This window comes from Symphalangus syndactylus, chromosome 13 (genome assembly GCF_028878055.3).
Source record: "Symphalangus syndactylus isolate Jambi chromosome 13, NHGRI_mSymSyn1-v2.1_pri, whole genome shotgun sequence".
In the NCBI taxonomy this organism is placed as follows: Eukaryota; Metazoa; Chordata; class Mammalia; order Primates; family Hylobatidae; genus Symphalangus; species Symphalangus syndactylus.
Genome location: NC_072435.2, coordinates 59,533,613 through 59,547,617, shown reverse-complemented (window position 1 = coordinate 59,547,617; position 14,005 = coordinate 59,533,613). Strand labels below are relative to the sequence as shown.

The 14,005-nt window shown below is 55.2% G+C and overlaps 1 protein-coding gene across 1 annotated transcript; it reads right to left on the bottom strand.

Moving 5' to 3' along the window:
- Positions 1 to 3,177: 3,177 nt before the first annotated feature.
- Positions 3,178 to 11,905, bottom strand: LRFN3 (leucine rich repeat and fibronectin type III domain containing 3). The gene is made up of 3 exons (XM_055239671.2): positions 10,736 to 11,905; positions 7,554 to 8,984; positions 3,178 to 3,812 (listed from the first exon to the last, which is right to left on the bottom strand). Exons 2-3 carry the CDS (start codon positions 8,966 to 8,968, stop codon positions 3,341 to 3,343), a joined length of 1,887 nt encoding a protein of 628 aa, XP_055095646.1. The 5' UTR covers positions 8,969 to 8,984; positions 10,736 to 11,905; the 3' UTR covers positions 3,178 to 3,340.
- Between the last annotated feature and the right edge of the window lie 2,100 nt (positions 11,906 to 14,005).

The window sequence follows — 14,005 nt, the reverse complement described above, 5'->3', positions numbered from 1 at the left end:
GTTACAGGGTCAAGCACTTCTGTGTCTCCTGCATGGCGCCCCTTGGTCACTGCAGATGCTTACACTTGCTGGTGTGATTATTTAACATCTATGGTCAGATCTGTAATCCTAGCACTGTGGGAGGCCAAGGCGGGAGGACCACTTGAGGTCAGGAGTTCAAGACCAGTATGGGAACACAGTGAGACCCCCATCTCTACAAAAATACAAAAATTAGCTGGGTGTGGTGGCACATGCCTGTAATCCCAGCTACTTGGGAGGCTGAGGTGGGAGGATCACTTGAGCCTGGGAGGTGGAGGCTGCAGTGAGCCATGATTGCACTACTGCACTACAGCCTGGGCGACATCGAGACTGTGTCTTAAAAAAAAAAAAAAAAAAAAAAAACTCAGAAAACATTTGTGTTCCCACCAAATGGTGAGCCCCGTGAAGGCAGCACCTGTGCTGTATTTGTTCCGCAATGAATCCCCAGCACACTACACACAGCAAGGATTGCTCACATTTAAAAATGAGGGTTTAGGGCCGGGCGCGGTGGCTCATGCCTGTAATCCCAGCACTTTGAGAGGCTGAGGCAGGTGGATCACGAGGTCAAGAGATCAAGACCATCCTGGCCAACATGGAGAAATAAAAAAATTAGTTGCGCGTGGTGGCAGGTGCCTGTAATCCCAGCTACTCAAGAGGCTGAGGCAGGAGAATTGCTTGAGCCCAGGAGGCGGGGGTTGCAGTGAGCTGAGATCGCGCCACGCACTCCAGCCTAGGCAACAAGAGCGAGACTTCGTCTCAAAAAAAATAAAAAATAATAAAATAAAAAAAAAAGAGGATTTAGGAACAGTGCCCTCTGGCTCCCCCTCATGGGAGCAACTGATAATTGTAGCCAGCACTAGGCCCCCAGTATCCTCACTTCCTAGGCTCCTTTACTATTTTTTTGGAGACAGGGTGTCGCTCTGTGGCCCAGGCTGGAGTGCAGTGGTGCAATCCTAGCTCACTGCAGCCTCGAACTCCTGGGCTCAAGCGATCCTCCCGCCTTAGCCTCTCGAGTAGCTGGGACCACAGGCTTGAGCCACCATGCCCCTGCTCCTAGGCCCTTTTCCCCAAGACTCATGCCCTCACTCTTCTTGATGACCTCACCTGACTTCAGCTACCCAAGGCTAACGAACAACAAGAAGGACCTCATGATGCTGCTGGGGACTTGGGGAGTGGGGTGTGGTCAGACCAGATCCCCCAGGACTCAGGCTGGTCCCATGACTCATGGCATACCATATTCAAGGCCTAGACCCCCCAGAAAAGCTGTGGCAGAATCTAGGATTTCTCATCCCATGAGGTCACAGTCATGTGCCCCCAGGTCATGAGAAGGGCCAGTTCAGTCTTGGGCTCTCTCTACCATGCCCTCACACCAGGGTCCTTCCAGGTGACAGGACCCAGGTTCCCTGCACTCTCCTGCCTCTGGGGACATCATTAGTGAAGCCCTGAGTTCAGAGGGTGCTATTCCTCTTACTGCCAACCCCGTTCCTGGATCTCCAAGGAAGCTCAACATCTCCTAGACCGGTGTCTCATGGGGCCTAGGGCAGCCCAAGACAGAGTAAGGACCCGCCCTGCAGAGACATGGGGCCAAAAGTTCCAGATCAGCCCAGACTCCAGGCCCACAAGTTGACAGGGGCTGCACCCTCTAGCTACATTTTCTTACCCCCTCCTCTCAAATCAGCTGAATCTGCCATCTGCCCCAACTGACCCCCTAACACTGCTCTCTGGGGGGTCACCACAGCCTTTATTTATATCATCGAACACAAGAGTCTCTTGGGTCTGAATTGCTTGGTCTTCTTCCCCCTGCCCCTCTGCCTGCTGTTCCTGTTAGTCTTCGTTAGGTTTTTCTTTGCGTCACCCTTAAATATGGAAAGTCCCTAGCCAGGGGCAGTGGCTCACGCCTGTAATCCCAGCACTTTGGGAGGCTGAGACGGGAGGATCACTTGAGGCCAGTTTGGGATCAGCCTGGGCAATATAGCGAGACCCCATCTCTGAAGAAAAAAAGAAAAAAGAAAAAATGTCCCATAGTGGGGACTTGGAACCACCCCCCACTAGAAGCCGTCTTAACCCCAGCAGCGTCAGTTCCCATCTCTGCTGACAAAGCCCTCATTTCTATTCCCAGCTTCAGCCTCAGACCAGGGGTCCTGCAGCCTCCTGAATGCCACATCCTGGACATCCTCAGGGCCCCCTACATCTACCAAGTTCCCCACTGGCCATATCATCTTTCCCAAACCTGCTCCTCCTCCCTGGTCCTATATCAGGGTAGTCCCCACCATCTTCCCGCCCCACCCCATGGCCCTGCAGCTCCATAACCCACCGCCTCAGCTTCCCACGGCTTCCCGAGTGTCTCTATCAACCCACTCCCTTTTCTTGTTCCCTAGCCCAGCTGGTCCAACTTTGTCCTCACCCACCCAGGTCCCTGCCCCAGGTTCCCCTGGGGCTCCCAGCTTCAGTCTTCCCCTTGGGTCCACCCTCCTCATAGCACTAGAAGGATCTTCCTAAAGCCCCAACCTGACCCCATCTCTCCCTTGCATACAACCCTCCATGGCTCCCCAGTACCATCACGCCATAGTCTGAGCTCCTCAGCCTGGAAGTCCTAGACTCTGCTCAACCCTCCTGCCTCACCTCTACCATAGCACCCCCAGTGCCCAGGGCACACCGCCACCTTGCTTGTGCTGTGCCTTCTGCCTGAAAGAGCTTTCCTTCTGCTCTTTGCCCAGTTATCTCCTTCATATGTCATTCTCAGATCACATGTGTCCTCCTCCAGGAAGCCCTCCCTGACCACACCTGGGGCTGAGCAGGGTACGTCTTCTGGACTGTCACAATCCCCCAGGCTTCCCTCATCCCCATATCCCTGGTCACTCTGTGCTATCACTGTCTGGGGATGTGTCTGTCTCCCATTTGACTTTAGGCCCCTGCGGGCAGGGCTCAGGGCTATCTGGATCACCATAGCATCCCCCAACCCAGGGGATGCCCAGAGCCGACACGCAGGGAACATCTATTGTCTGAATGGATCGCCATCCTCAGCCTCCTCCAGGGTCCTCAGACTGAACTGGGCGGGGAGGGGGTGTCTCCCCAAAGGAGGCATTCCCCAGCTCCAGACCCCTGCTCCGTCCCCCAACCCCCATAGACAGAGACGAGGGCAAGGGTCTAGGCCCAAGCTTAGAAAAATAGGACTTTCTTGTTGTGCCCTGGTGTCCCCGACACCCTCCCCATCAGTGTTTTAAAAACCATGAGCAATTTGGTGAGTCTGAGGCCAGGTCCCACGGGGTGTCCGGGTCCTGCTGTCCGTGGGGCCAGAGGACCCTTAGGTGGGGGCGCCTGGCTAGGGTCCCACAGGTTCGTGGCCGGGCCCCCAGGGCTCGCAGTCCAGCTGGACCACGGTGTGGGCCCTGAGCACTGCGGGCTCCGGGGCGGGCGGAGCGGGCGTGGGCGTGGGGCCCAGGGCCCCGTTGGTCTGGGAGCAAACGCTGCTAACAGGCGCGGGAGTCTTGGCCTTGCCGGGGGGCTGGCCGCCGTGCACCTTGTAGCGCATTAGCAGCACGAAGATGAAGACCAGTACCGAGGCCACGATGACGCCGCCCAGCGCAATGATCATCGTGCCGCCCAGGAAGGGAGCGTGCGGCGCCCCGCATGGCCGCAGCGCAGGTTCGGTGGAGAAGCGGGCGCAGCCCACAGGCCGTGTGGCCGTGAGCCCCGTGGCGCTGTCCTCGTACACGGCGAGTACGCACAGATCGTAGGTCCGGCCTGACGCCAGGTCCGTCAGCAGGAACGAGCGGCTGTCCGCCGGGATCATCCTGCAGGGCAGGCAGGTGGGGGTCAGGTCTCAGGCTGCCCAGCCTCCATCCTGTGCTTCCCCCACCAAACTCCCTGCGGGGCTAGACTTCCCACCAGTCCACTGCTTCATTTCATTCTACCCAATGAGCTCCCTCTCACCACCATCCCAATTCCCTTTGGTCTGACATCCCATTCAGCCACCTGACTGATACCCCTCCAGTCTGTTGGTCAATTTCACTCTAGCCCACCTTCTCACACGTCCTCATAGCCTGCTGCCCAATTTCACTCTAGTCCCACCACCCAATTTCTCTAACAGCTCACCACGTGAGTTCTTCCTATCCATCCTGTTTCTTTTCTTTCTTTCTTTCTGTTTTCTTAGAGACAGGGTCTTGCTCTGTTGCCCATGCTGGAGTGCAGTGGCATGATCACGGCTCACTGCAGCCTCTAATTCCTGGACTCAAGCCATCCTCCTGCCTCAGCCTCCTGAGTAGCTGGAACTACAGGCGTGCACTACCATGCCCAGCTAATTTTAAAATTTTTTGTAGAGACGGGCTCTTGCTATATTGCCCAGGCTGGTCTCAAACTCCTGGCCTCAAGGCAGTCCAGCCTCCTGCCTTGGCCTCCTTAAGTGTTGGGATTACAGGCGTAAACCACCACACCTTGCTGGTTTCATTTTATACCTAACTGCCCAATTTCCCTTTTGCACTGCCCACTCAATTTCCCTCCAGACTGCAGCCCAGCTCTGCTGTAGCCTCCCTGCCCAATTCTGCCCCAGTCCTCTGCCTGATTTCACTCCGGCCCCACTGCCAGTCATCTCTCCAGTTTGCCACCGAATTCTGCTCTAACCCTGTCCAATTTCCCTCTAATTTAATCCTTTTGTCTTCTAGCCTCCCCCATCCAATTTCCCCCACATTTTACCTCCCAGTCTCCTCCAGACCCTTGCCAATTTCCCTCTGGTTCCCCTATTTCCTGCAGCCTATGCCAAATTTCCCTTTTCCAGCTGCTTGATTTTCCTCTAGAGTACAGCTAGGATTCTCTCCAATCAAACCACCTGATCTCCCTGTACCCCTGTTGCCCAATTTCCTTGTAACCTGCCAATAAATGTCCCCCTAGCCCTACTGCCCTATTATTATGACTATCGATAGCCTGTTTTCTAATGAGTCCTGTCATCTGATTCCCTTTTCATTAAACTAATATGTCTCCGCCACTACTGCTTTCTTTATCTCCCCGTTGCCTTATTTTTTTCCAGCTCTGTCACCTGCTTCTCTTTTATCTCTGTTGGGTGGTTTCTATTTATCTTTTTCTTTCTTGTTTCCTTTTAATCCTTACCACCCAATTTCACTATAGTTTCTTTTGTAGTTAGGCATGCTGTTGGAGAGTTGACTGGTCTTATCACCTGTTTTATTCCTAGGCTATTCTAATGAGAGGTACAGGGAACTCCGTGGCCGCCTGGGGCAGGGTGACTGTCTAGGACAGCATTCATCCCATTCCCCACCTGGCAAGGTGGCCAGGACTTGTGTGACTTTTTTTTTTTTTTGAGATGGAGTCTCACTCTGTCACCCAGGCTGGAGTGCAGTGGCGCAGTGTCAGCTCACTGCAACCTCCGCCTCCCAGGTTCAAGCAATTCTCCTGCCTCAGCCTCCTGAGTAGCTGGGACTACAGGCGCGTGCCACCACACTTGGCTAACTTTTTGTATTTTTAGTAGACATGAGGTTTCACTGTCTTAGCCAGGATGGTCTCAAACTCCTGAACCGGTGATCCACCCGCCTCGGCCTCCCAAAGTGCTGGGATTACAGGCGTGAGCCACCATGCCCAGCCGACTTGTGTGATTGTCAGGGGCAGGAATTCCGTGGAATCTTCTGAGTCATGTCTGAGAAAGGGAGTAGAATGAGCTCAGTGGGTTGTCAGGACTGAAATGGAAATCAAGTGGCCTTTTCTTGAGGTGTTGGCCCCAAGGGAGGGAAAGGACATCCAGATACTACTAGGTCCCCAAGGCATAGTCCTCAGCCCTGGGGAGGTCCAGTCTTTACAGTCAGCCTTGGGACTGCACCCTTGGCCCAGCCTGGCCGTGAGGACAGGGACTCACCCACAGCTGCAGTCCATCCATGCAAGGTTGGACTTTGGTAAGAGGTGTCAACAGCACCTGGGTCAGCAGCCACCACTGCTGACCATATGCGGTCACTGCAGATGTGCTGAGTGCTCTCCAGCTTGGGGGGACAAGTTGGACTGAGCCACCTCTTGGAGTGTGTAAACCCCAGGTTCTGTGTTTGCAACAACAGGAGAGAGAAGAGAATCCCCCACAAGTGTGGCAAACTGGATATTTCTGTTCACCTGGCAAAAGGAACCTGAACTAGGTTTGATTTGATTTAGAAAATAAAAAATCTGCCGGGCTCAGTGGCTCAGGCCTGTAATCCTAGCACTTTGGGAGGCCGAGGCAGGCGGATCACGAGGTCAGGAGATCGAGACCATCCTGGCTAACATGGTGAAACCCCATCTCTACTAAAAATACAAAAAATTAGCCGGGCGTGGTGACGGGCACCACTACTTGTCCCAGCTACTTGGGAGGCTGAGGCAGGAGAATGGCGTGAACCCGGGAGGCGGAGCTTGCAGTGAGTCAAGATTGAGCCACTGCACTCACTCTAGCCTGGGCAACACAGCGAGACTCTGTCTCAAATAAAAAAAAAAAAAAAAAAAAAAGAAAGAAAAGAAAAAACCTACGCTGAGTGCGGTGGTTCACACCTGTAATCCCAGCACTTTGGGAGGCTGAGGCAGGTGGATCACCTGAGGTCAGGACTTCGAGACCAGCCTGGCCAACATGGCAAAACGCCGTCTCTACTAAAAATAAAATGCAAACATTAGCTGAGCGTGGTGGTGCACGCCTGTAATCCCAGCTACTCGGGAGGCTGAGGCAGAAGAATCGCTTGAACCAGGGAAGCGGAGGTTGTAGTGAGCCGAGATGCGCCACTGCACTCCAGCCTGGGTGACAAAATGAGACCCTGTCTCAAAAAAAAAAAAAAAAAAAAAAATCTGGATGTCACTATATTAGAACTTGAAACGTGGAATAGTTCACACCACACACACCCAAAGCCCAGTCTCCATCGAACCTCCTCCCTGCAATTTTCCTTCTAACCTCTGGCCTGATTTCTTTTTCTAACAGAGCTGCTTATTTCATTTTTTCTGGGCTCCCTGTGCTTTCCTGTTTGATCTCCTTTTCTTCCTGCGGCCCAGCTAGTATCTAGTCCTGTCATCTGGAAAACCTGGTGTTTCTCTCTTTATCTTTACAACTTAAATTTATTTTTATTCCCTTATCTCCCCCACCCACCCTTGCCCATTAACATTTTATTCTTCTGCCCTGATTACTTTCTCCTCCCGCTGCCTGGTTTCCTTTTTATGTTTGCTACTACTATTTATTCTTGCTGCCTAATTTCTTCTTACCCATGCAGGCTGATTTCTTTTATCCTTATTGCTTGATCTTTTTTAGCCCTGTAGCCTGATATATTTTAACATTTGCTGTCTCATTTACTTCGTCCTTCTTGTCTGACTTCTTTTTATCACTGCTGTCAGATTTCATTGACCCTTTCTGCCATATTCTTGTTATCCTTGCTGCCTGATTTCTTTTACTTTTGCTCTCTGATTTCTTTTGGAACCTTCCATCATCACTTATCAGTTGTGCTTTGGTGTAGGGTATTAGTAGGTGTACCCTCAACCCTCCCCTTGCCTCACTCCCCCACCCAAGCTATCCCAGTGCCTGGACCCTGCACCTGTAGACGAGGATGTCATCAGCTGAGCTGTTGTACTGGATCTGGTACACGCGGATGCCCGGGATAGGCCGCTGATCCGGCCACTGGACGAGAGCAGCTGTGGCCCCGTGCTCAGTCACCTGGACGCCACGGTCGGTAGGGGACCCAGTGTCGGCCACCTTGGCAGAAGCAGAGGCAGCGGAGGGTGGGGTGAGAGCATCAGGATCCCCGTCCCGCGGGGGGTCACAGCTGGTGCTGTTGGCTAGCTGAGGAGGTGGTGGGGGACCCACAGTCAGCTCCACAGCAGCTGTGGCCTCGCCAGCTGCATTGGCCGCAATGCAGGTGAAGATGCCACCATCACCCGGCTTGGTGACCAGCAGCTCCAGCGTCCCATTGGGGAAGGCGCGGGCACGGCTTGAGTTGCCCAGCAGCCGGCCCTGGGGTGACACCCAACGCACATGGGGCTCTGGGTCCCCCACTGCCCGGCAGCGCAGGGCAGCTGGCCGACCTGCGGGCACAGCCAGAGGCGGCGAGCGGTGAGTCACCACGGGCGGCTCGCAGACAAACTCCTCCTCGCCCACTGCCCAGAAGTAGCGGCCGCCCAGAGCAGGTGGGGACGCGCAGGCCTCAAGGTCGTCCTCCCGCGCCAGGCGACGCAGCCACACCAGCTCGCAGTTGCAGTGCAGGGGGTTCCCGCCAAAGGCCAGCACCAGGGCAGAGGCGGGTGAGCCCCGGGGCCTGGCGAGCAGGGGCAGGCGGGAGAAGAGTGGGTCAGGTGGGATTGTGGTCAGGCGGTTGGAGGTCATGTCCAGCCGGGCCAGCTTGTGCAGGCGGGAAAAGGCGCCGGCGGGCACAGAAGCCAGCAGGTTGTGGTCAAGGCCCAACGTGTTGACATTGCCCAGGCGGCCCAGGGCCTCCCAGGGCAGCTGCTCGAGGTTGTTGTAGGAGAGGTCGAGGTCCTCCAGCGTCTCGGCACAATCATCCAGGGCGCCGGCCGCCAGCGCCGCCAGCTGGTTGTTGCTGAGGATGAGGTGGCGCAAGTTGACCAGGCCGCGCAGCTGGCCCTCGCCCAGTGAGGTCAGCCGGTTGCCATCCAGGTGCAGGGCACGCAGGGCCCGCAGGTCGGCGAAGGCGCCGGCAGCCACGTGGCGGATGGTGTTCCGCGACAGGCTCAGATGCAGCAGGCCCGTCATGTTGGCCAGGTCGCGGCGGCGCACGGAGGCGATGAAGTTGTCTGCCAGCCGCAGCTCGGCTGCCCGGCGGTCCAGCGAGGGTGGCACGAACAGGAGGCCTGCCCCTGGGCACAGCACGCTTAGGGGCAGCGACTGTGTCTGGCAGCGGCAGCGGCGGGGACATGGGCTGGGTGTGGCTGACTGGGGTGGAGATGAGGCAGGGGCCAGCGGCAGCAGGCACAGGAGCAATGGGAGGATGGCCATCGCGGGCAGGGGTGTCCTGTGGAGAAGAGGGGAGGCGTGAGGGCAGAAGAGGGGTTCCACAGGGGCTGGGGGTGGTCTGAGACCAGGAGAGAAGGTCACAGTGGGCTGAGGGCAGAAGGGCTGGTCAAAGACCATCAGATGTGACCAAAAGCCAGAGGAAGGCCAGGCGCGGTGGCTCACACATGTAATCCCAGCATTTGGGGAGGCTGAGGCAGCAGGATGGCTTGAGGCCAGGAGTTCAAGACCAGCCTGGGCAACAAAGTGAGACCGTGTATCTATTATACAAAAATTTTTAAAAATTAGCTGGGCATGGTGGCACCCACCTGTGGTCCTAGCTACGTGGGACACTGAGGTGGGAGGATCGATTTGAGCCCAAGAATTTGAGGCTGCAGTGAGCTATGATTGCGCCACCACACTCCAGCCTGGGCAACAGAGCGTAACTCTGTCTCTCCAAAAGAAAAAAGAAATGGTCAGAGAAATGACAGCTGGTCTGGGTGAGTGGCAGGAAAACCAGAGGGCTTTAGATGTGGTCAGAGATGGTCAAAGCTGGCCATGGGGAGACGGGGCAGCCAGGGTGGCAACAATGATCAGAAGTGGTCAGATATGACTAGAGAAGAGAAGGGGTTACAGATGGTCAGGAAGATGAGCGGTGGACAAAGAGAAGGGAGGGCATGGGTTGGACTCAGATCTGGCGGAGATGACCATGTCAGAGACACGTGGTCAGAAACGGCCCAAAGCCAGCAAGGTGGTCAGAGAGGAGGAAAAGGACAGACATGGCAGAGTCAGTGGGAGCCCAGGACAGCTGCTCAGGAGGATGGTGCGGGGAGAGGTCATCGGAGAGAGGAAAGGCAGCAGACATGTTCGAGATGATCAGAGGGCATCAGCGAGTGAGAGAGAGGAGAGGTGGCCAGAGATGATCAGAGGGCATCAGCGAGCGAGAGAAAAGAGGTGGCCAGAGATGATCAAGGGGGCAGCAGTGAGTGAGAGAGAGAGAAGAGGTGGCCAGAGATGATCAGAGGGCATCGGTGAGTGAGAGAGAGAGGAGAGGTGGCCAGAGATGGTCAGACGGTTGCAGACTGGGAGTTAGGGTCAGGGGTGGGAGGAGGGCAAGAGCAGTGGGAGAGACGGCCAGAGAAAGGGAAAGGTGGCCAGAGGAAGCTAGAGAGGAGAGATGGACAGAGGCTGCTGGAGAGAAGAGTGGTGGACAGCAATGTCAAAGATGGATGGGGACGGTCACAGACCCAGGCTTAGATTCAGGGGTGGAGAAAGAGCAAGAGAGCTGGTGAATGATGATTAGAGAGTGGCACAGTGGACACAGATACCAGCGATGGTCACTGAGAAGCAGCAGGCGGAGGTGACTGGAGAGAGGACCTGTGGACAGGGGTGTCACAAAGATGATCAGGGAGAGAAAAAGGGAACAGAGATGGCCATTGACAGGACAGGTGGAGAAAGGAGACCAGAGAGAGGAGTGGTAGACGAGAGGGGGTGGAGACGGTCGGACAGGATAGACAGCAAGAGGCTGTAAGGGTTGCAGGGGTCAGAGACCTGGAGGTCCCATCAACTGGGGCAGGCGAGGTCAGAGAGGGGCAGGGCTGGCCAGTGTCCAGAGGGTGTTTGGAGCAGAGCAGGAGCTGAAGGCAGACGCATGGGGGAATGTCTTTTTTTTCTGGAGAAACCTCAAGAGTGCCAAAGGGTACCTGGTACTGTAACCCGAAGCCACAATGCTCCTCCCAGCCCCTCCCCACCTTGAGGTTTCAGCAGCCTTACCTGAGCTAGAAGCAGCCCCAGGGAGCAGAGTTCTAGCTCCAGGGGAGTCAGAGGTCAGGGTTCTGGAGGGAGCATCTGGTCATGCCTTTCCTGTCCTCAAGGCTTCTGTAGAGGGACTGTGTCCTGACTCGGCTCAAATCTGTGGCAACGGAGTCTCCAGACTTAATACTTGGGGTTCCAGACACCTAAATATTGGGCCTCTAGGGTCCAGTTTTAGGGGTCCAGTTTGGGTTGTTCAGGGTCAGGGTCTCTCAGGTCCAGTCTTGGGATGCTAAGCAGCCAGATGGTGGGGTTTAGAGTCTGAGATCCGATCCCAGAGTTCTGCATTCAGATATTGGGGTGCTGAGTCAAGATTGGGAGGTCTCAAGCCCCAGATTTAAGCATTCAGGTCTGCAGCAAGGACTTCAGGCCCAAACTCGGGTTCAGGCCCTTTGGAATCCCACAGTCCAGATCTTGGAATTTGAGGCCTGAATCCCAGGGTTCAGGTCCTCAAGAGTGGGTTCCAGGGTACAGTACTGGAAATCCAGTCCCAGATTTCAAGGTCCCAGGCCCAGAATTCAGAGTTCAGCTCCAGGCTTGAGGTTTTAGATGTCAAATCTTGGGGTTCTGCTCCAAATATTGGGGTCTGTGTTCCAAATTGTGGGGTTCCGGCTCCAAATATTGAGGTCCCAGTGACCGATGTTGAGATTCCAGCCCCATATATTGGGGTTCAGGCTCCAGATCTTGGGGTTCCACGGCCGGATCTCGGGGTGCTGGTCCCAGATCAGGGTTCCAGGCTCGGGTTTCCGGAATTCCCGATTCAATCTCGGGGTGCAGGCCCCCGAGGTGGAGGTTAGGGCGCGGGGTCCGGGGCGGCGGCGTCCCGGCTGGCTTCCTGGGCCGCGGCGGAGGCTGACTGGGAGGGAGGGGACCGGCTGCGGTGGGGAGGGGGGCAACCGGGCAGCCCCAGGGCCGGGTGGGGCGAGGCCTGGGAGAGGAGGGACGGACAGACAGACTGGGACACGCGGGATGGGGGCACTGCAGAGCAGGCGGGGGCGCAGGGGGGAGGGGCCGCGCTCAGAGACCCCTCCCCCGCCGGGGCCGAGGCGGGGGCCGGGCTGGCGGGCCGGGTCCAGGCGCTCCCGCGGCCTCCTCGCCGGGAAACCAGGGCCGCGCGCGCACCCGCGCTTAAAGGCGCAGGCTCCGCGCGCACCCGCGCTTAAAGGCGTAGGCACCCGCCCCTTCTCTCAAAGACGCGCCCCGGCCCCACCTCCCATGGAGTCGCCCTGGCGCTGCTGGGAACGAGAATCCCTGGATACAGAGAGACTGAGACAGAGAGACAGAGAAGAACAGAGATACAGAGAGGCAGACAAAAAGATGGGCAGGCTTAGACTGATGGAGAGGAGTAAATGGAAAGAGGCAGAGAGAGAGATTGAAACACACACATATTTGAGACATGGAAATGCACAGAGACAGCGAGACACAGAGCTATGGAGAGACAAGAGATAAGGACAAGTCAGAGAAAGAGATAGAGACGTGCGTGCGCGCGCACACACAGACACACACACACTCACACGCTCTAAGACGCAGCACCTGGGCTGTGAGAATGGTATGTGTGTATGTGCATTCAGTAACCATTCCTAGCCTTGAGTGTAGCGCTTCATTCCAGAGCCACCGGCCCCCCAAACGTGTCTCTTTCTTCCCCCCTATCTCAGCACTACCTCCCTGGAATGTCCTTTCCACGGTTGGAGTTTCCTCACCTGGCCATGCCCAGCAACAGGCTTGATCTTTCAGGCCAGAGGGGCTCCTTCCCAAGGCTCCTTTCTCTGGCTGCAAGAGGGAAAACTTGTGCCATCTGGGATTAGGGAAAGACCTCAAGACACACTGACAGCCGGGGACGGTGGCTCACGCCTGTAATCCCGGCTCTTTGGGAGGCCAAGGCAGGCGGATCACTTGAGGTCAGGCGTTGGAGACCAGCCTGGCCAACATGGAGAAACCCCGTCTCTACTAAAAATACAAAAATTAGCCGGGTGTGGTAGTGGGCGCCTGTAATCCCAGCTACTCGGGAGGCTGAGGCAAGAGAATTGCTTGAACCCAGGAGGTGGAGATTGTAGTGATCCGAGATCCAGCCATTGCACTCCAGCCAGGGTGACAGAGTGAGACTCTGTCTTAGAAAGAAAAGAAAAGAAAAGAAAAGAAAGAAAGAAAGAAAGAAGAAAGACAGACAGAAAGAAAGAAAGAAGACAGACAGAAAGAAAAGAAAGAAAGACAGAAAGAAAGAAAGCAAAGAAAGAAAGAAAGAAAGAAAAGCAGAGAGGGATGCCTTGCCTTGCAGGAGCCAGGCCAGGTGTCCTTGCAGTGTAGCCCACCAGGATCACCCGGGGGCACCATAGATCTCCAGGTCCCAACCTCAGAGTTTCTGTTTCAGTGGGTCTGAGGTGGGACCCGAACATTTGCATTTTTAACAAGTACCCAGGTGATGCTAATGTGATGTTTCAAAGACCACACTTTTTTTTGAGACAGGGCCTTTCTTTGTCACCCAGGCTGGAGTACATTGGTGTAATCATAACTGACTGCAACCTCAAATTCCTGGGCTCAAGCAATCCTCCCACCTCAGGCTTCAGAGTAACTGGGACTACAGGCATGCGTCGCCATATCCAGCTAATTTTTAAAATTTCTTGTAGAGACAGGGTCTCAATATGCTGCCCAGGCTGGTCTTGAACTCTTGGCCTCAGGCAATCCTCCCTCCCAGGCCTCCCAAAGTGTTATTACAGGCATGAGCCACTACACCCAGTCAGGGACCACATTTTGAGAACAGCTGGGCTAAACCAGGGCTATCTGCACTGCACATGGAACTGTCTACCGCAACAGCTATGCTAAAACCTTGTGGGCTGAGGGGATGTAGCACCCCAGATGTGTACCAAAGAGATAAATGTATTTAGAGACATAAAGAGGAATTCAGTCTATAAGGGACTTAAACAATGCAACAAGCAAAAAACAACCCCATTTAATTATTTTATTTATTTATTTATTTTTGAGATGGAGTCTTGCTCTGTTGCCCAGGCTGGAGTGCAGTGGCGTGATCTTGGCTCACTGCAAGCTCCACCTCCTGGGTTCACGCCATTCTCCTGCCTCAGCCTCCCGAGTAGCTGGGACTACAGGCATCTGCCACCATGCCCGGCTAATTTTCTTTTTTGTATTTTTATTAGAGACAGGGTTTCACCATGTTAGCCAGGATGGTCTCGATCTGCTGACCTCATGATCTGCCCGCCTCGGCCTCCCAAAGTGCTG

Coding starts and splice junctions, on each gene's coding strand:
- LRFN3 (XM_055239671.2), bottom strand. CDS start 8,968: ATGGCCATCCTCCCATTGCTCCTGTGCCTGCTGCCGCTGGCCCCTGCC. Junction 3,813..7,553: donor GATGACATCCTCGTCTACAG/GTGCAGGGTCCA, acceptor CCTGCCCTGCAG/GATGATCCCGGCGGACAGCC.